Source organism: Strigops habroptila, chromosome 12 (genome assembly GCF_004027225.2).
Source record: "Strigops habroptila isolate Jane chromosome 12, bStrHab1.2.pri, whole genome shotgun sequence".
In the NCBI taxonomy this organism is placed as follows: domain Eukaryota; kingdom Metazoa; phylum Chordata; class Aves; order Psittaciformes; family Psittacidae; genus Strigops; species Strigops habroptila.
This window is the reverse complement of record NC_044288.2, coordinates 23,582,668-23,603,604: the sequence shown is the minus strand read 5'-3', so window position 1 is coordinate 23,603,604 and position 20,937 is coordinate 23,582,668. Positions and strand designations below refer to the sequence as shown.

The 20,937-nt window shown below is 41.0% G+C and overlaps 1 protein-coding gene across 7 annotated transcripts in view; it reads left to right on the top strand.

Moving 5' to 3' along the window:
* KCNIP1 (potassium voltage-gated channel interacting protein 1) overlaps positions 1-20,937 on the top strand; it is a 411,307-nt gene that overhangs the window by 380,885 nt on the left and 9,485 nt on the right. For 6 of the 7 annotated variants that reach the window (XM_030504592.1, XM_030504593.1, XM_030504596.1 and 3 more), the window contains exons 2-4: positions 8,881-9,005; positions 15,773-15,842; positions 18,764-18,834. In XM_030504592.1, coding sequence (XP_030360452.1) covers positions 8,881-9,005; positions 15,773-15,842; positions 18,764-18,834 — 266 coding nt within the window. Of the gene's footprint in view, positions 1-1,280; positions 1,286-8,878; positions 9,006-15,772; positions 15,843-18,763; positions 18,835-20,937 lie in introns of all 7 variants that reach the window. The other variant, XM_030504594.1, reaches the window with a different exon arrangement.

Sequence of the window (20,937 nt, the reverse complement as noted above, 5' to 3'; positions counted from 1 at the left end):
TGGCCAGGTAATTTACTGTCCAGGGGATGTGAGGATAGTATGACCCTGTTGCAAGTGAAGTGACTGCGAAGAGCACAAGTTAGAGCCTGCTAGACCACCTGAGACTTCTTCACTCTTCTAATCACTTCATTTCTACAGCAAAGAGCTAAGCTGGGGAGAGGAAGCATGAGGCCTTGGGCCCCTATTGCTGCCCCTCAGCAGACTTCAAGAAGTGCATGCAAAGTCTTCTTTCTCCCTTCTCAGAGTTGCTAGGCTGACTGCTGCATTGCTGTCTTGCTGTATGTGTGGATACTTGTATGGGTGCATGACTGCGTGCATGATTCTCCTCACATGCTACCCCAAGTTCCATGGTCATGCGGGGGACAGCGAGCTCTGACTTCCCTTCCTGCCCCTAGGGTAAAGGAATGAGGCAATTCCGGGAGGGGGGAACGGGACCAACATTTAAATACACCTGGAAACAATCCTACAGTCACTGGGAAATGGCACCCTATGGCACATGCAGAAAACATCCAATGCCACGTTAAAATTAACAACAGACAAACCTGTGTATAGTTGTCACTTTCTTTTTGTTAAATCTTTTTCTTACTTTTTTCTAGACCCTGCCCGCTGGTTTTACATCTATCAGAGACGTAAAACTTGAGCCAGTTTGACTCTATTGGTCGTACAATTTTGGCAGCAAAAGTTTTCTTAAGCTAAGAAACAGGTTCCCCCTGGCTGAGTTGTCTCGCTTTCCACACTGGCAGCAAACAGAATGAAAGGTGCTTGAGCATTGTCCAGCTCCCTGGTAGGCTGCAGCGAGGGGAGCAGTCCCAGGTCTCAACCTCAATGTCCTCCTGTGCAGTGCTAAGCCAAGTACTTCACAGTTTAGGTACCCTCCATGTAAGGTTTTGAAATGGTATTACTGAGAATTTTCAAAGAAAAAATCAGAGGGAAGCTGTTTTCTACCCTAAGTGAGCTTTTTTTGCAAATTCATCTTTGAATGGCTGCTTGGAGGAAAGCAGTTGTCCCAAAAGCATATTTTCTGCAGCATTCCTACAGAAAAGCAGCAAAGCACCCAGCAAGCTTTCGGTGGTTGTTCACCAGTTTTGAAGTTGCTTCCCTTATAAATATTACTACAGATAAGTGGGAATGTGCAAGGAAAAGTGAAAAGGAAGTGCTGCCCTGAGTAAGTTCTAGTGCACTGGAAGAACAACCTGCTGTCTCTACTCTGGGAATGGCGACAGCAAAGCTACTTCTGATGCTGAACACGTTTAATACAGTGTCTGCAGAAACATTCAAAGTCAAATTGGACATTGTGTAGTTCATGTTCAAATCATTTTACCGCATCTTAGTTGTGTGCCAGAAAGGCATTTTGGAGGCACACGTGGCCTCTGACTACTGCACCTCCTTCTTCAGAGCGTAACCTGGTTTGAGCTTCCCTATGTTCAACTGTGAAGCTGATTAAAGAAGTATAGTGGCAGAGGAAAGTGTTTCTACATGACTTTTGCATACATCATTTCTAGAATTAGCCAAGAAATCTTAAAATTCTATTACTTTTGTAATTAAATCTCAGAATTTGATATACTGTTGGGTTTTCATGTAGCTTTTCTGCGCAGCTGGTGGTGGTGCAGGTTCACACAGGCAGAAGAGCCTTGCTAAAAGCTTGACTCTTTGTGCAAGTGGTGAAAATGGACCTGAAGAAGTCAGAAAATCATTTTGGGAAAAGGGAGTGGGTAAGGAGACATCAGCTCCTTTTTGGTTTATTGACTAGAAACAGCCCCTTTGGTTTGGAAATTGATCTCTTCAGCCAGGCAATAATATTAATAACAATAATAATTTATTAATGAGTGTTCAATTTTAATTGTTTAATGCTTAATATAGCATTCGGTATCTTAGTGCCTTTTTTAATTGATGTTTGCTATGAGCAGATTTTCCTTAACCCTTTTTTATAAGGAATAGATATGCTGTACATGTATTTAAGCTTCAGCTGAGCTGTCATTCTGCCATGTTAGCCTTGTTGATTTGCAACTGTTTGCCAGCTGGGGTCGCTTAAAGGCTGACAGATTCTGTTGGTGGAAGCACATACCTTGGCTGGTCAAAGAGTGATGCTGTACTTGGCAGCTCGCTGTGCCCGGGGATCTGGAAGCACAGCCCGCAGAGGACTTCACAAAGCAGTGTTTCCTGCCGCTCCTGCTTACACCACTGGGAGGGAACACTGAAGCAGAGTCTGCTTCAATAACACAGCTCTCACCCGACTCCCATCCCATAATTTTTGGCCCTAATGAGCATTTGTGGACTGAGGCCTTTAGTTATGTCTCTTCATGAAATATTCAGATATTTCATGTAGCTGTTTTCCCACAGGCAGGATGTATTTCCTGCAAGATCTGCACAAGCAAGTAGCCTGTCTAGAGAATTAATTCCAAAGATGTAAAGGATAAACTGGAGTTAACGTTTTCCTTCAGGTCCTCACTCCTAAAATATAGCTAATGGTTTTTTAATAAAAATAAGATGCAGTCTAATAATTCTTGCTCATAACTTAATCCCCTTCTGCTGTATTTGTAAAACTACCATTTCATCTAATGCTTGTCAATGTTACAATTAACACTGGGCACATGAGCTGTACTTTACATCTTGATTATTTTTCTGTAACAAAAAGTGGATTTATTTATAAGCAGCATCTTTTCAAAATCCTCCCATTAGTCACCAAACCTGGTGTTACAGCTTCACCTTGCAGCCTTAGGAAACAGGGGACAGGACCATTAACACCCTCTGTTTAAAGTGTGCTTTAGGTCTTGGGTTGTCCTTGGCCAACCCTATCAATGTATTGAGCCGTTGCTATTGCTCTTTGCCAGGCACAATGGTTGAAGGGCTGGAAATGCTGCAGTGCTGATGTGGCCACTGTGGAGATCGGTGTTTGGTGCTTCTTGTGTTTCACAGAGGAGTTTGGCCAAGTGAAACCAGCCCTGGGCTTCTGGGCAAGATGTTGCTTGTATCAAGCCAGCTCCAGTGGGAGAAAGGACAAGCAGGGCAATGAACTTGGGCTCAAAGGCTGTTCAGAGCCAGACCTGAGAAAGCAGCTGGTAAATAACGCACAACTCTTTCCTGTTTTATAGTGCACAAATGCAACTTTGGCATTGTCTGGGACCAGTTTAATCAGTTCCACTTATCAGGAAATGATAGTTGGATCTGAAGAAGGCATTTTTGTATGAAAAGAGGTTGCTAAAGCGAATACCAGATGTGCTGTCACCAGAGGATTTTAGGACTTGACTTCTGTCCTGACAGCAGATGGCACATGCGTTCTGGTGCTGGAGCTGGAAAGTTAGTGCCTGGTCTCTGCACCTTTAAGAACCGGGTTTGGGCAGTGCCTCGGTTTATGTAGCTGTCCTGGGTATGCATCAAGTTACTTGTGCACTTTAAAGATAAATTGGCAATGAAACTACTTTTTCCATTGCATTGCAGATAAATGAGCCTGTGTCCAATGGAACAGAAAGATCTGGGAAAGTGAATTATTGGAGCAGGTTGTTTTCCTTCAAAGTCAATAGCTATGTTTTCTTTACAATGGATGAATGAAGGATCGAGTCCCCCTGCCTGATCTGTGATGGCAAGCAGTAGTCAGCTGGGATTGAAAACCTGTTTTCCTCAATGATGAAACAATTTTTGTTTGTAAGCATGTCAGTGTACAAGATAGCTTTTACATGAATAGGCTTAAATTACTCCAGTTTATCACTTGGGAAAGTGCAAATTCTGTTCAGCAAAGTTTACAGCAGTGAAACAGAGGGCGATTTGCAGGCAATCTAAGTATGGAAACCTTCCAAATGTAAGGTTTAACTTCCAAAAAAAAGGTAAAAATAAAACTAATATGAAAGGCTGTTATGACCCAGCCTCATTAATTTCCAAAGTGTGTTCAGTTAAAATATTGATCTACTCCAATGAAAATTTATTTTCTGCTGTTGAGCAAGCAGCAGAGAAATGAAACACAGTGTCTTTCATTACCAACAATCTATAAAAAATGCACATACATGCAAGTATTTCAGCATTATTTTTCTGTGTAAAGTGAAGCCACTATTTATTTTGTCTGATATACAAAATGTGCCTATCTTATGGGCTAAGCAAATAGAGATGGTGTTCTGCCCCCAGTAAAAATGCAATATTAAGTCATTATTACAACCTGGACCTATTTTGGAGTACGATTACCACAGCTGCATCTCGCAGACCTGCGATTCATATGCTGCTATTAAAGCAGCCATAAACATATGGCCAGAGACAAATTCTAAATCAGAAAATGCTGCTTCCTAGCCTATAGTTTTAAACACTTTTAAGAAAAACAGCTGTGTAAGTTCACAGGCATGTTCTGCACCAGCTAAACAGTGCAGACGAACTTACACCTATCCTTGTTCAGCCTGGAGAAGAGGAGGCTCCTTAAGGGGAGACCTTAGAGCACCTTCCAGCGCCTAAAGGGGCTACAGGAAACCTGGAGAGGGGCTTTGGGCAAGGGCCTGTAGGGACAGGACAAGGGGAATGGCTTTAACCTGCCAGAGGGGAGATTGAGATGAGCTCTGAGGCAGAAGCTCTTCCCTGTGAGAGTGCTGAGGTGCTGGCACAGGGTGCCCAGAGAAGCTGTGGCTGCCCTATCCCTGGCAGTGTTCAAGGCCAGGTTGGACACAGGGGCTTGGAGCAACCTGCTCTAGTGGAAGGTGGCCCTGCCCGTGGCAGGGGGGGCGGAACTGGGTAAGCTTTGAGGTCCCTTCCAACTCAAACCATTCTGTGACTCTATTGATTCTATGACACAACTCACTGCAGCTGTCCAGTGTGGAAGGGATTGATTCAGGGACCATTTCAACAATTGAAGCTAAAAAAAACACCAAAGAGAAAGTTATTATTAAAAGTTATCATTAAAGTTACCAAGTATACCTGTAAGCAGCAGCAATCTCCTCCTTTAGTTGCTGATTCCACCCAACTGCACCAGTTAACACACAGATAATGCACAACCTATCAAAATCATTCTTTGAGGTTCAGAATGATAAATTTGGACTTATTTGCCAGTGTTCAAGTTCTCACTAACCAGCTGTGTGGTACCCAGATCCTGAGGGGAGTCCCCAAGCAGGGCACGGCTGAGTTCCAGCTCCAAAGGGATGCTGGAGGCTGCAGCTGCTCACACGTGCCTCCTGAGCTGGGGAGGGCAGCATAGGCATCCCTTGCAATGTCAGTCCCTTGGGCTGCCCATGCGCTTGTAAATTGAAAGAGAAGAAAATTAACTTCAAACCAATGGCATGGCCATTTCCCACGCTCAAACCTCTCAGGGTGCTCAGCAAGTTGTAGACAAGGCAAAACTGAGGAAGACTATGATATTAGGTAAAGTGTCTTAACATAATGCTTTCCTAATTAAAAATGTGTGGATTTATGTGCACACTTTTGTTTGCACTCAGCACCATGAAGTGGGCTTCAGTTTAATAGAGTTGCAGTGTTAACAAAAGGAAAGGCTTGTATTTCATACAGTGTCATCCCTGGAGAGTGCGGAGGGACCCAACGAGTGCAATAAAGCAAATGTAAGAGGAAATACAATATACATGAGAGAAGGTAAGAGCAGATGAGGAAGTGACAGAATCTGGGATTTGTCGCTGGGGTTACTGTAGTTAATTTATAGAGTGTATGAGAGTGGAAAAAAAAGGTTTTAAAGACCTGAGTTAAGAGAAAACACTGAAAGGAAATAAATTGACAAAGAAATCTTTGTGGGAGTTGAGGACTGTTGAGTTGGAAATTATCGATTTACATGGAAGAGCAGTTTGTATCCTTACAGGTCTGTGCTGTGCCCAGGGCAGGCTTTTGCCAGGAAGGGAGGAGAGATGAACAAAGTGTTGCTGGAGGGGATCTTTGAATATGGGCTGACAGCTGAGAAATTTTTAAACGTTAATACCTTTTGAACACAGTGTGGGATTTTTTGATCTCTGAGGCCTATTAAAGTGAAGTTGTTACTCCTAAAAAGTGTTTTATCTTTTAAAACAGATATTATCATGAAACACTGTGGAAAATAGTTTTTTGTTGGCAAGTGATAGACAAAAATGACCTATATAAGCCTTCCTTGTATTTATTTTCTGTGGTGGGGCTCCAAGAAATGCCCAGGACTGCTCGGTTTTATCGGGGCATCTTCCATCGAAGGAAAAATTTCTACCATTTTTAGAGTGTGTTTACTGGAAACAGGTTGGAGTGGTGTCATTTTTAGTGTCACTTTGGCCAGAGCTAAAGCTTCACACTTTCTTTTTTTTTTTTGCTAAATTTGAAATATTTCCCTTGGGAAAGAAGGAGGAAGCAGATGAAAGCGTTAACCCACAGGGACCCATCAGATTGTCTTCAGCAGCAGACATTAATGCTAGTTCTGGAATGGAGAATGGAAGGAAAAACTGAAGGGTCCCTTTGAAAAGGGATGAATTTTTCATCATTTCCTTTCTGCAGTTTGTTATAAAGAAAAGAGCCACATTTCTCAGCATGAGAAATAGGATCAAATCTACAACAGTAAGCTGGCTTATTTTTAACATAGAAATATCTGCCCTGGCTCATGAACTGAGGCTTGGGAAAACCTATTCTTGCAGGACAAGCAGTAGGACAAGGGGTAATGTGTTCAAACTTAAACAGGGAAAGTTCAGGTTGGAAATAAGGACACTAACACTGATTGATTAAGAAGGAAGTGAGGAAAGTATATGGCAAATTAAATACCCACCAAAACCCATCAGTCATATCAAAATGCTTTTGCAAAGAGTGTGATTTTTCTCAGCTGGATCTTTCCTGCATCTGTAGAAACCATGTGAAGCTCCACGTTGTAAGGGCATAAATATAACCAAGGCCGAGCATATTCCAAAAGGCTGGCTTCCCTCATTAGCCTCACGGCTTACCTGAGGGTGCATAGATTGTTGGGTTTCCTCTCTCAGTTGAATTATAAGAAGAGTAGATGAGCAGTATTTTACTCTTAGATTTTTACATTGACTGAAGTTGTAAAGAGCTTGAGTGACTCAGTAGGAAATATCAGTGAAAAGCTCGGCATGTTTAAATGGTTACAGAGAAGAGAAAGGCTCGGAGATAACTTGCTTTCATACACCACAGCACAAAATGCATGGCTTGCTGGGGAAAACCAAGATGACTGTCAAAGCCATGTGTAAATTGCTTATTACATACATTGGGAACAGCAGAGACATGCAAGAGAGGAGTCTGGAGTTACTTGAATTTTGTTAAGGCTATTGGGTAAATTACTCTTAACCAAAGGTTAAAAAAGTATTTCCTATAGAATGTATGGATTAGCAATGAGTTTCCCTAACCTGGCTCCCTTCTAAATGTATTTCCCTCGTTTCGAGGAATTTCTTCCCCACTTTTTTTTGCTCTCTACAGCTTCTTCTGCATTCCTTAATTTTGTGGCATGTGTTGTCTTTTAAAGAAAACGGATTTCCTCCCTTATTTCCCATTCTACATCTGTTCTTCTTGTAGCAGGCATCCTTTCCAATCTCTTTTGTTCTAACAGGAGCTATAATCTCTAGACACTTCATTTCCCTTTGTGTGGAGAAGGTGGCTCATTCGAGCCTCTTCTGGCCACCTATTGCCTATCAGTATTCAGGAGATTTTCTGCATCATAACTGGTTGTGATAACCCTTCTACCCCATGCCACTACAGCCTCTTTCCTTGATTTTCTTGCCTTGCAAGGGAACTTGAACACAATATTTAGGCAGGTATCTTCACTGCTTAAGCCCCACAAACACAGAGTGTGAAGCTCCAGACACAGTGGATTAGAACTGATCTCTTAACACTGGAATAATGAATAGTGTGAAATACTTTTTATCACTGAGTGATGTGTGTCCTTCCTTAATAACATTCATGGCCATGTAAAGAATTAACTTATAAAAATATAGCTTTAGTCTGGCCTGTTCTTTCACTGAGCCAGTCTGCTCTGAATTCATGCCTTGCCTCCATTCAGAATGTTTCCATTTCCTTGCACGTTTCTTGAGAAATCCTTGTCTTTCAGCAGGAGCCCAATAATCTAAAACTCTTTTGCAGGGCGTAAATTTTGCAGTTTTGATAACAAAGGGGGGGGGGTTAAGGTTTATGCCAAGCCACTTTTGGATGTAGATGGGATTTTCACTTCAGCTGAAACCTGCATCTGATCCTTAAAGATTAGAGAATCTCAAAATTCACAAAGCCTCTGTATATGTTTGGGCATTGCCTACACTTCTGGGGATATGAGCTTGGCAAATAAAAGCATACATCAGAAAAGAGGTGAGATTACAGCAATAGCGGAGGTCAGCATTTTTTTCCTTGTGAGAGAACATTCATTTGAATAAAATGCATGTGAGAATCTTTGATTTCTTATCTGTTTCCCCCAAAAGTCCATGCAAATGTAGGCTGGTTTCATGCCAGATTTAGCAACCCTGGACATTATTTTAGTTTCTCCTAGGATTAAGGTGACTTTTCATGTCTCTAAAGCAAGCTATAGAGACAAGCTTAGAGCACACAGTAGAGCTTCCGTTACTCTTTACCCTCAGTACAATGTCGTTGCATAGTATGCTTAAGAATGTCTGCTCTCTCACTTTTATTTACACAGATTTTTTAAAAGCTAGTACCTTGAAAGGCCTATTCCTTCATGCTGTTTCAATATTTACATAAGAAATACCTGGAAATGCCTTTTGGAGCAACATATCTGCTCCCTGCTCTTCTGTTCTCACCACCTGTTTCGGCTTTGTGGATGGGGAGCTCATTACTCATACGGCTTTCATTTGCTTTCAAGAGGTTGAAAAGTGCTTTACAGATCTGTTCTGTTGATGGTTTCTTCTTTATTGCTCTTGAAATCCAGGCTGTCCTATCTATCATGTTAATAGAGCAAGATAACAAATAAAATAAATATTTTCATGTCTTCTCTTTCAGATAAAATTGAAGATGAATTAGAAATGACTACAGTGTGCCATAGACCTGAAGGACTGGAACAGCTTGAAGCACAAACCAATTTCACTAAAAGAGAACTTCAAGTGCTTTACAGAGGATTTAAAAATGTAAGAATAATCCTGCACTGACCTGAGTATAGTACGCATGTCTCCCATAGCCTCCATTGCTCAGCTGCATTATGTATCATTCCCCTGCTAAACTTTTGCAGTTTTGTGCTAGATCTCCCCTACCACAGCAAAATGAGCACAATCTGCCTCTTCATCTAATATTCATGACACCATAATCTGCCTAAAACTGGATTTGGATGAAAAATCAGCATATATTATTCTCATTAAATTTGTTGCCCAAATGTCAGTAAGCACACTGCAATTGCCCCAACTGTGCCAGTACTTACAGATAACCTGAAAATATTTTATAGTTACTTATTCTTGCTGTCAGTTCCTTCTGTTCAAATATGAGCAGTACTGTTGCTTGTGATTAGCTTGTATCCTTTCTTTAGATCCGGAAATCTTGCTCTTTTAGCAGGATGTACTAGAGTGCACTAGGACTATCAGTCCTGTGTAAATAGAATAAGATGAAGAGGGAGGAGCAAAAAGAAATCATAGAATCATAGAATCATAGAATCAAAAGTAAACAGGTATCAAGACTGAGGAGAAAAGAAAGAGGCTATAGACTGAGGTGAGAGAAGGAGCCATTACAGTTGGCATGTCTGTGTGCACAGAACAGCACCGCACTTGCCTTTGTTAACCACCAGCCATATCCTCCCTCGTAGCGGGGATGCTGCAGCTCTCTGAGCCTCAGCTTCCAACTCACCTTCTGCTGCCTCTTAGGGACCTATAATAAATAGAAACGGGGGAATTTTGAGGCTACATGGAGCAGATGCTTTATGCACCTTGAAGAATGAATACTAGTGAGAATGAATTTTGACAAAACCAGACGAGCTCAGCAGTGGCCAGACGAGTTCGGCGGTGTCATCAACAGGCAACAATACAACAATACACACCGTCCTTCCTGCCCTGAAAGACTGTTACAAGAGATGGAGCTTGAGGTTGCCTGAGGGTCTGGATTTAGTCACCAAGGTGGATCGTGCAAGTTGATGCTTTATGATGATTAATAGAGCAGTATTAAGCCAGCTCAATAAACAAAGGGTGGGTTTTAAGTTGTCTTGCAGGACAGCTCAAGCATTTCAGCTACTGCCACAGTGAAATCCTGACATTTCTCTTGGAAAGAGAAAAACAAGTCCATTGGTTAAAAGCTTGCTAAAAGAAAGCTGAGCTACAAGTGTTGAGAGAAACCTGCTGGATACTGAGAGGGGCCTTTCTTTTTTGATAGATTCTTGAAATTTCATTGTACCACATCTCCAAAATATATTTGGTTTCTCCAAGGAGTCTGGTGGGTTCAGCCTTTATTTCGCTGCTCACTTCAGAGGGCCAAGACACAGCTCAGCTTTCTATATTTCTCTTTTTGTGCATGCATTGTATTTGTACAGCCTTTGCCGCACGTAGGAGGTCATTTCATGTGTGAAGTTTTGTAGCCACTGGAGGCTGATATTCTGAAACATCTTCATGCTTTGGGTCGTCAGCAAGAAATCATTTGGCTTTTGAGACAGGTTGACAAGCTAACATACATTTTGACATGACACGACTGCCTACAGTGAGAGCTCTTAGCAACTGCTGTGTTTTCCTAAGATCTCTGAAACATCTCCTCTATTGCTGTGTTTGGTGGGAGACCCGTATGGGAGAGCTCTGACAGGAGGAGCTGGCTATGCAGCTCTCGCCTTACCTATGATATTTACCCCTTGCCCCTCTCAATTCTGCTATCACTTTGCAGTATAGAGACATTACCTCCCAGGGCAAGAATTCTAGAAAAGTGCCTTTAACTTATGACCAAAACCCTTTCCTAAGCCTCACTGAAAGTCTTTCTATTAATAGGCAGTGCTGACAGGATGATGTTTTATATCAGGTTGTTAGGACAAGGCAGTCTGATTTTCTTCAGCTGCTATTACATGACATCAATGAAGCTTTAATATCTAAAGTTTAAATTGACATGAAAGGGTGGCTTTAGCATTTGTAGCATGTAAATAATGCTTTCAATGGGATGAGTAATTATACACACTAGGCAAACTGACTCAGCTGTTACCATATTTGCTGTTGTACCACACCATCTGCTTTTTGGGATAATGTTACAGTGCCATCTGGAGATTCAAGCTCCCTATGGGAATACAGTCATTTTCTTCTCTCTATCTTGTACTGACTGCTTGCTCTTGGTGACTGCACAGGTCCTGTTTAATCATGAGGCAACATCTGGATAATCACAGAGCCATTTACAGGCACAGGGAGAATGAAGCCCTACTTAGCCCTGCTGCAGTCACAGGAGTTGAGGGTTTGATGGTCATGAACATGGATTTGATGGTGTCTGACCAAAGGCAGTTGCCAACACAGCCTGGGGCACCCTCTGGGCCCTCATTCTCAGTGCTTTAACTCTTATTCTTACTTCATCTCTCAAATCTGTTTCCCTACTCCCTCAAAACCTTCCCAGTCTCTTCCCAGTATGTCACTGGTCAGGTCTGGTGTTTCTGCACCAGAGTGATGGTGATTTCCACTAAATTCAGATCCTTTGACACTTCAAGCTTATGTACTTGCTGCCTATACAAATAGCCCCTCTCTCTTTGCTTTCAGCTTTCTTTTCCAGTTGTGAAAGGATGCTGTCCTCTGAAATATCTTGATGTTAGGACTAAAAGTTCATTCTTATCTTCGCAGTTACCTCTGTCCCCAGCGTGCGTTTTGTGGAATAGCCTATTTTGCATCTTGAAGATAGCTACTATCATACTGGAGCCAGGTTAAGGTTTTTGGACTCATTTCTTTGCCTGTGGTTCTGCACGAGCAAGGCAAAAGACACAGCAAATACCATCACAGATTTTGGTGGATATTGACTTGGTTTAGCTTAACAAAATAAAATGTCTATGAATACATCAGGAGAGAGCATTGTTTGAGCTAAAAGGCAATCTTGGCACAGAAACAAAACAGGTATAGGCTGGAATTAGAAGGACGTTTCTACTCCCCAGAGTAAAATTTAGGGAAATGTTATGGAATAGGAGGGGGGAGATAGAGAAACTATTTTTAAGATGAAAATTGATAAATTGATGACTAATGAAGTGACCAACAATGACAGGTTTGAGCTCAGTAATTCAAAACCTGCCATTAGGACCCTGTTTCGAATGACATGTAGTCTTTGTAATAAACTGCATGGATTTAAAAAATTGGGATTTTATGGGATTTTTTCCTCAATTTGGGGTGTTCCTTGTATTATGATAAGTAGTTGTTAGCATTGTTTCTAATATTAAATCAGAAAACAGGCAGCCTAAATAACTGAGGGGCTGTTGGAGATATTCTTACCTTGCTTTAGTGTGACTATTATAACAAATTTAATGAACTGCAGCATAAGATGTAATCACTTGTAAGAAATCAATTTTTTGGAGATTGAGGCAAGAAATATGAGCAAGATAGAAATGTTCTGATACTTCAGTAGTTCCCAAAATATCTCCAAACTGGGAGAACATAGCAAGAGCAACAAAATATCTAGAGATGCAAATATGAGGTGGATCCTGAAGTTAGAGTTTCTCTGTAGTCAGCTAGCTTCCTATTTCTAGTTTAGCAAAATGTGAACCCCTGTTTGTTCCTATTCATGTTCTGGCCAAGCTAGGAGACAACAGCCAGATAAGCATGTTATCTTTAGACCCACTTCAGTTCTGCTGCTGATCCCTCTTTGTCCACAGTGCACATCTTCGGAAGCAATTAATGAAGCTAATTACTGATTCCAGCAGACAAAAGAACAGCAAGTGCTCTTCTCTTTGGTTTTCTTTTAGGGTTTTTTGTGTGGTTTTTTTTAATGTGGATTCAGCTGCTTTGTGTTTTTGTATTTGAAAAGAGTCAAGAATTCTGAGAGGGTAGATTCAAAGGCAATACTCATGCTGTCAATGTCAATGTGTCTTGAAAATGAGGGGTTGGTTCTGTGCTTAGCAATAAAACAGCTACTCACTGTTCTTGTTTTAAAGTGATTCCTAGGTTACAGCAATGAGAGGTGTTTACCTGAATTTGAATTCCCTGCCATTGGAATCAGGCTGTTATGGTGAAGCACTGTGCTTTTCCATAATGCCAAGAATGTTTTCGTGAACGAGTAGGGCTTTGTTAGCATCGGTGGAATTTAAACTGACACTCAGATTACCTTTTCCTCTTCATAACAGAGATTTCTTCAGAGTCAGCTGAATTCAGTAGTACTGGAGCAATAATGAGGCCTATTGAGCATTATTTGTCATTTATAAAAACAAAATTTTGATCAATTAAGTGCAAATGAATTGGAACTAACATATGTGCCTGAAAGCGATCCAGTTGCACAGAAGTAAGCAGGCTGATCAATGTCTGCGCTGCCTCTCCCCAGCACTCTTTGAGGCTTGCTGCAAACTTTTCATTTGGCTTCCAGATAGAGCATCAGAAGCGAAAAATCTCGTGGAAATTGAGAAAATTTAATCACGCATAATTGCCAAAACTGCTAAAAAGAACCCTGCCTCTGCAAGGACAGCATTCAGCTTCATTCTCAGGGTGGATGGGGCTGGACTGGGGCTCTTGGTAAACACAGGTTATTAATATAGTGTGGAAGAGACCCAAGGAACTCCACTACTGTGGAAAGCATACAGAAAACAATGAGTCCAGACATTTATAAACTATCTTTAAACATACAAAATGGTGATTCTGAGTGAATATAAGTAATATTTATGTAGAAAAGAGAAAGACCTGCATCTTCACTTGGTGTGACTGGGCAGTAGCACTATGCTGGAAAGGAAGGTTCAATGCTGCGCTGGGCTGTTTTAAAAAGAAAGGCAATTTGGTCAAATACTCTGAAGTTGTCCAAAGGCCCAGTGTGAGTTGTGGAGTAGCAGCACTCCAGTTACCAGGTCTGGTATTTAATTTACATTATATTACAAGCTTTAAGAAATGTGAACTTCAGAAGAATACTATTATGGTAGCTGTTACATTCCAGTAATTATTCTTCTAAAGATTTGTAGCTCATTACATTTGGAATAGGCAGAAGAAAAAGTAACCACTTTTCTCGTGACAAAGAAAACAGGCAGTGGCTGTTTTACTAGGAGCTTTGACATGTTTTGTGGATACTCATCTAAACAGGAAATTTGCTGTAGAGATTTAGAAAGTTTTGTTAGCTTTGTCTGTAAATGAAAACACAAGGCCTGGCCCTGCAGCTCCTCTCTTTAGCTAATCCAATTGTTCTTTTTAGCCCCTTGCTCAGAAATAGGCCTTGAACACTGACGCTGGAGAAGGGATGGCCCCAGCCAGGTAGTGGCTACATTGCCAGCTTTGGGACACTTACACATAACCAGTGGAAGGGTACTTCTCAGGACAAGAAGATAGGAAAAGACAGTTTCAGGGCTTTTCAAGCAACACATTATCCTTTATTTAGGTCAAATCTTCTCAAATCAGTGATGGATTTTTTTACCTACATAGTGGTTAGGCTAAAGCAGGATTTCTACATTGGAGGAAGGAACACAAACCTACTCACCCTAATTCAATAGCAAACAGGTTTGCAATTAAGGAACTGCCTCATTGTCACCTGAAGTACCCCTCAATGCTCTCCTTCCCTGAGTTGCACAGTATGAAGTGATTTCACTTGTTTGTTCTGTCTTTTTCCGTGGTTAGGGAATGCACAGCAGCAGGTGATACTAGCAGATAAGAGGCTGGGAAAAATGCTGCTTTTCCTTTATAGTCTTTTCAAGGTGGAAGAATTTCTTATCAAAGTCCTTTTTTTCTTAAAAGGTATCTAAAGGACTCATAAATAAACAAGTCATAGACTTGAATCTTCCTCCAGCTTTTTCTGTCAAAAATTCAAAGGGATTTTTCTTTGACTTCCTAAGTTTACTCATCTCAGATTCAACAATCTGTAATACTGCCAGAAGAAGCATTTGTCCATTTTGTGTGGGGTGCAACACACATTCTTTGCATCTATGGAAGCTTCGGGCTACCAGAAGTGAGTAACTAGAGCAGTGCTGGTGTCTGCCCTGCTGTCCATGCTTGCCTAGGGCCATTGCACATGCTCCCAAGCCTCCTCCAAGCACAGAATTATAGGGAGATTAGGAGGGTTTCCACCCCAACAGCATCATGCGGCATAATGGGAATATTCCAGGTAGCGTAATGTGGCAGTAGTGTGTTTGGATGTAGAGGCTGAGCAGCTCTGTGCTCTTTCAAATTAATTTCTATTCATTCCCAAGCTTGCTTGAGCTACCACAACATCTCAGTTTGTGCAGAGGTGTGGCCCTTATAGCTGTGTTAGTGCAGAAGAATGAACTCTTAAACGAATTTCTGTTACTTTAGAAGATAAATCTGGGAGGAAATTATGATATGCTGCCTAAAAAACTACCCAGGGTTAGCCAATAGACTAGATTAGTCTTAGCATTATTGAAAACATCTGAAAACAATCCTTTCCAACCCTAACTATTCTATGATTCTATGATTAATGAATTCATATAGGTGGAGGTACCAGACCTGGAACTGTTTGTAACTATATTATTGAAGTTTCACCTGACAGAAGGCGTGAGTTGCCTTTCCTAGTTATCCTATAAAGCAGCGATTAAACACTGCTGAAAATATTGTTAAGAAATGTTAGTAATGGCGAAAAAAGACCATGAGCTGAAGCTGCACTCGGAATGATGTTAATGTCTCCAGGTGCACATCCTGCACACACAGACCACTGGGACAAGAGCAATGTCGTTTGTTTAAGCGCTCTCTTCGGGCTTGTAGAGTTTTGCAAAAGAACTCTAAAGGGCTTTTTCTTAGTATTATTTCTTCTTTTTGTTTTTTCCCAACAGGAATGTCCTAGTGGAGTTGTTAATGAAGAAGCATTTAAACAGATCTATGCACAGTTTTTTCCTCATGGAGGTAAGCAGAGTACTTTGCATCTGGCAGGTTTCTTGAAGCATACTTTAACATTCATTACTGCCTGCTGGCTGCAAAACAACTTCAGGTAATCTGTGTAAGAAATGTGAATTGAGCTTAAACTTTGCAGGATCTTAAAGAGAAACAAACATCAAAGTAATAAAAATTACATAGGCCAGTTGAACAGTTATTTATTAGGAATAGGCAAATACACATTAAAGATTGTCACTAGTTGTCAGCTCTTTTTTTTCCCAAGCCCCAGATGGAAACTGGGGATTGATGGGTTGTGTTGTACTGAGTTTCGGGATGGCAGAAAGCTAAATCACTTCCCCTCTGTGTGTCTTTGCCCCCCTGCTGTTGACTGCTGTGCATGTAGTATCTAGCACAGAAGAGTTCCAGTCCCAATTTTGGCATGCAAATTAATCAAAACTTTCCTAAAATACTTGAAGCAGTTCCTAGTTGATCTGTGAACTTCTAGCTACCTGAAATGATCGTTTTAGTGTTTGTGTAACCCAGAACAGGGTGATGTCATATATTGGAATATCAAAGTATTGTATTAAACCTCTCGACATATTCTTAACTTTGAAAAACATCAATAATCTAAATGTTGATCTAACTGAATATGTTCTTTGGGACTACTGTTCTCAAATACAAGAAATGGGGCATGGGTTTAAGTAGCTTTTTAGTAAAAGGTTCAGTATTTGAGGCTTTTCCAAATGCATGTTTTCCCTGTAGATAAGGAAGCTCAGGAGGACCTTATCGTTCTCCAGAACTGCCTGACAGGAGGTTTTAGTAAGGTGGGGTCGGTCTCTACCCCCAAGAAACAAACGATAGGACAAGAGGAAATGGCCTCAAGCTGCACCAGGGGAAGTTTAGATTGGATTTTAGGAAAAATGTCTTTACCAAAAGGGTTGTCAAGCACTGCTTGCCCAGGGGAGTGGAATCACCGTCCCTGAAATTGTTGAAAAGACACATAGATGTGGCACTGAAGGACATGGATTCGAAGGGGACTTGGCAGTGAGGATCTATGATTCTGTATTCCACTCCATAGTAGCTGAGGAATACATTCATTGTGTAATGGTATAAAGGTGTTCTACAAAAGCCTATGTGTGCATGTGCATTTACCTTCAGAAGGTAATTAACAAGTGTTTTCTCAATTAAATTTCAAGATAAACTGTACCATTTTTGTTTTACAATGTACGTAGCCTCAAAGGTGCAGACCTATAAAAAGTTTATATTAAGTATGGTCTGAATGTATTTATAGATATATTTCGTGTTTTCAACTTACCCCAATTAACCCCAACTACCGCTTTTGTGACACACCTCAGGTGACTTCTTCCTTCCCATGTGTAAAAAAAAGTCAGGCACATATACTTCCTCTTTTCTTTTTTCCGGTGTTCCATGCACTTGAACATCCCCCTTCCTTAATGATTATGGTAGTTCAACGGTGCTTAATAATAGATCAGTTTAGCAATCGATGTGATTTCATATTTTGACATTTCTTTCACTTGGTTTCCAAAATCTTTGTACAACCTTAGTAGCATAAACTACGTTCAGATGCCTCAGACATCTTTTCATTTTTATGGCTTTTTGTACATATGTACTTTGGTATATCTCAGAGTTAGCAAAGCATCTCTGGGTCATAAAATTTTTGTGCAGCCTCATCCCAGGTTTGTGATATTTTTGTTACGCAGGGCTGTTATCCTTGACAGGCTTTCATTTTTGCTAATCAGGCTTCAAGTAATATTAGGAATTTGTAGTATTTTATTATACCCTATTCAAAATAATCATCTAGTTTAACATTTTTTAGTTCATTTTTTAGCTTAATAGGCGCTTTTGACTGTTCCATAAGTGTTTTAATTCTGAAGCTATTATTTCAGAATCATTCTCTTAAAAATGACAGTATTTTTCCTGCAAACAATGTATTCTATCCTTATGGATAGCAGTAAGTGAAGTATTTGATTTTTATGCCCACTGTTACACTTTCCTGGATTTGAATAATGTGAAAACACTTATTTAACAGAGATCAGAATAAGGAGATGCTGGGTCATATTGCCTGCCTGCCTGCATAGCACAAGGCACCAGGCTTCACCTCAATGCTCATACATCGAGAGACTCACACTTGACTAATGCTGTGTGCTAGAGGCAAAGAATAGAAGTGACCAAAAAGTTGTGCGTCTCCTAGAATGGCAATGAAATAATTAAGGGCATTTAATGTCAGTGGATTTTATCTTGAATAGTTCGGCTCTAGTACTACAGAGAATAGTGTGAATTGCCTCTAAAACAGAGGACGGGCAAGGGAAGATCTTAAAGTCATACACAGCATTGATTTTTTTTGTGCCTGCCATTACTGGTTTTTTCCCTTTAACAGCCATGTTTCACATGGCCATAGAAACTGTTCTTCATAACAGAAATTATTTTCTAAAAACAACAGGTTGAGATTCAAAAGGACAAAACTACACCTCAAATGAAAATGCTTTTTATTATTCATGGCCCAAACTCAACTTAGCGGAACTGGACCTGGCCGAAGTTGGACAGTCTCTGGGAATCTTCTCTACACAAAGCAGGAATGTAGAGGAATGCAGAACACCTGCTGGAATCACTCTTTGGTACTTTTTCAGTGTTTCTGACCAGATGCTACCACTCCATTTACTCCAGAGATACTTTGCTTTTTTTTGGTTTTTTTTTTTTCCCCTCATTATTTGAGGTCCAGCCCCATAATCCAGATTGTTTCTACAGTAAAAACGTTTTTACAATTAAAGGCTCTCTTATGGAAGTCATGGGGATTATGCAAGTCCATGTTAATATTTACTGGTTCATAGAATATCTGGTATTTTGCTACAAGGTTGGTTTCTATGTAAAAGGAATGTTGTTTAGACCGCTTAGTGTATTATAATGAATTTTTGTATCTTTGTGTTTTTCAGATGCCAGCATGTATGCACATTACCTCTTTAATGCTTTTGACACTGCACAAAATGGCTCAGTGAAGTTTGAGGTAATTGTTTTGCATACTCCTTCTATGCCCTTTTCCCTTTTTTGTTTTTAAGCTTTTCCATCCACTCTTCGTTGTAAAATAGTAGGATTTGTTCACTCATGTAATAGAGGTTTCAGGCTAAAATCAGTTGATACTTTAAAATCTGGTTCATTTTATTTTATGCAGAGAGAGTTGCACAGAGATTTTGGATGTCAAAGAAAGCCAGTATATCTTGTGCAGTCATCATGCAGTACATGTCTGAATTGTCATATTAGTGTATTCCTGGAATATGGGTTGTTTTAAGTTTATTTGATAAATTGAACAAGCTTTTCAGACACTTGATACCAAATGGAAAATAAATCTACCCTTCAGCTAAAAGGCCTTTTGCTGTAGCTACAAATAGCCATACATAAAGCTCACATACATCGTTGTAGGAGTGCATTAAAGAGATATGTTAAGCCACAGATTTGTAAAGAGTGAAATTTAAAGATTTAAATACAATTTACTGTTTTCATAAAACTGGAAATCACAGGCAGTCTTGCTCCCAAAAGGTGAAAAAATCTGGTAATTTCAAGATAACACTGAGAACTCTGTTCATTAATCAAATGTCAGATGGGAAAGTTACCATATGTATATGGGGGTCTCTGTAGAGATGGCTGTAGTGGGAGTTTTGCGTATAGCAGCTACTCAATAGTTAGAATCTTCCAGAAAGTTAAACAGACTGAGACAGAGGATGTCCAGTTGGAAACCTGTAACGAGTGGTGTCCCTCAGGGATCGGTGTTGGGACCGGTCCTGTTCAACATCTTTGTCGGCAACATGGACAGTGGGATTGAGTGCGCCCTCAGCAAGTTTGCCAACGACACCAAGCTGTGTGGTTCGGTTGATACGCTGGAGGGAAGGGATGCCATCCAGAGGGACCTTGACACCCTTGTGAGGTGGGCCAATGCCAACCTTATGAAGTTTAACCAAGCCAAGTGTAAGGTCCTACACCTGGGTCAGGGCAATCCCAGGCACTGCTACAGGTTGGGTGGAGAAGAGATTCAGAGCAGCCCTGCAGAGAAGGACTTGGGGGTGTTAGTTGATAAGAAGGTTAACGTGAGCCAGCAGTGTGCGCTTGCAGCCCAGAAAGCCAACCGTATCCTGGGCTGCATCAAAAGAAGCGTGACCAGCAGGTCAAAGGAGGTGATCCTGCCCCTCTACTCTGCTCTCATGAGACCTCACTTGGAGTACTGTGTACAGTTCTGGTGTCCTCAACATAAAAAGGACATGGAACTGTTGGAGCGAGTCCAGAGGAGGGCCACGAGGATGATAAGGGGGCTGGAGCACCTCCCGTATGAAGACAGGCTGAGAAAGTTGGGGCTGTTCAGCCTGGAGAAGAGAAGGCTGCGTGGTGACCTCATAGCAGCCTTCCAGTATCTGAAGGGGGTCTATAAGGATGCTGGGGAAGGACTCTTCCTTAGGGACTGTAGTGGTAGGACAAGGGGTAATGGGTTCAAACTTAAACAGGGGAAGTTTAGACTAGATATAAGGAAGAAGTTCTTTACAGTGAGGGTGGTGAAGCACTGGAATGGGTTGCCCAGGGAGGTTGTGGATGCTCCATCCCTGGCGGTGTTCAAGGCCAGGTTGGACAGAGCCTTGGACCACATGGTTTAGGGCAAGGTGTCCCTGCCCATGGCAGGGGGGTTGGAACTAGATGATCTTAAGGTCCTTTCCAACCCTTACTATTCTATGATTCTATGATTCTATAACTATTTTAAAAACTTGCTGAGCTTTCCTTCCTGGCACTCCTGTCTCTTTAGTGGTTGTCAAACATAAGCATGTTTGTATTTTTTTGTACTGTTCAGCAAATTTGAATTCCTCTGAGCCTTGGTGAAAAGGAGCGACTTTTTCTGAGTGATGCGCTGCCCCATGCAAAGCTAATGGAGATAACATAGGAAGGATTAAGTACATTAAATGACATATCATCAACTATATATCTCTGTTAGCTTGAAGCTCTGCCTGTACTAGCAAATCCCTGTAACAATACTGCTTGCACTGCCTGAGCCACCATCCAGTGTGAACAATAAATCAAAGTTATTGGAAGCAATAACTTTGCTGTAAACAAGAAAGTACAATTCAGATGC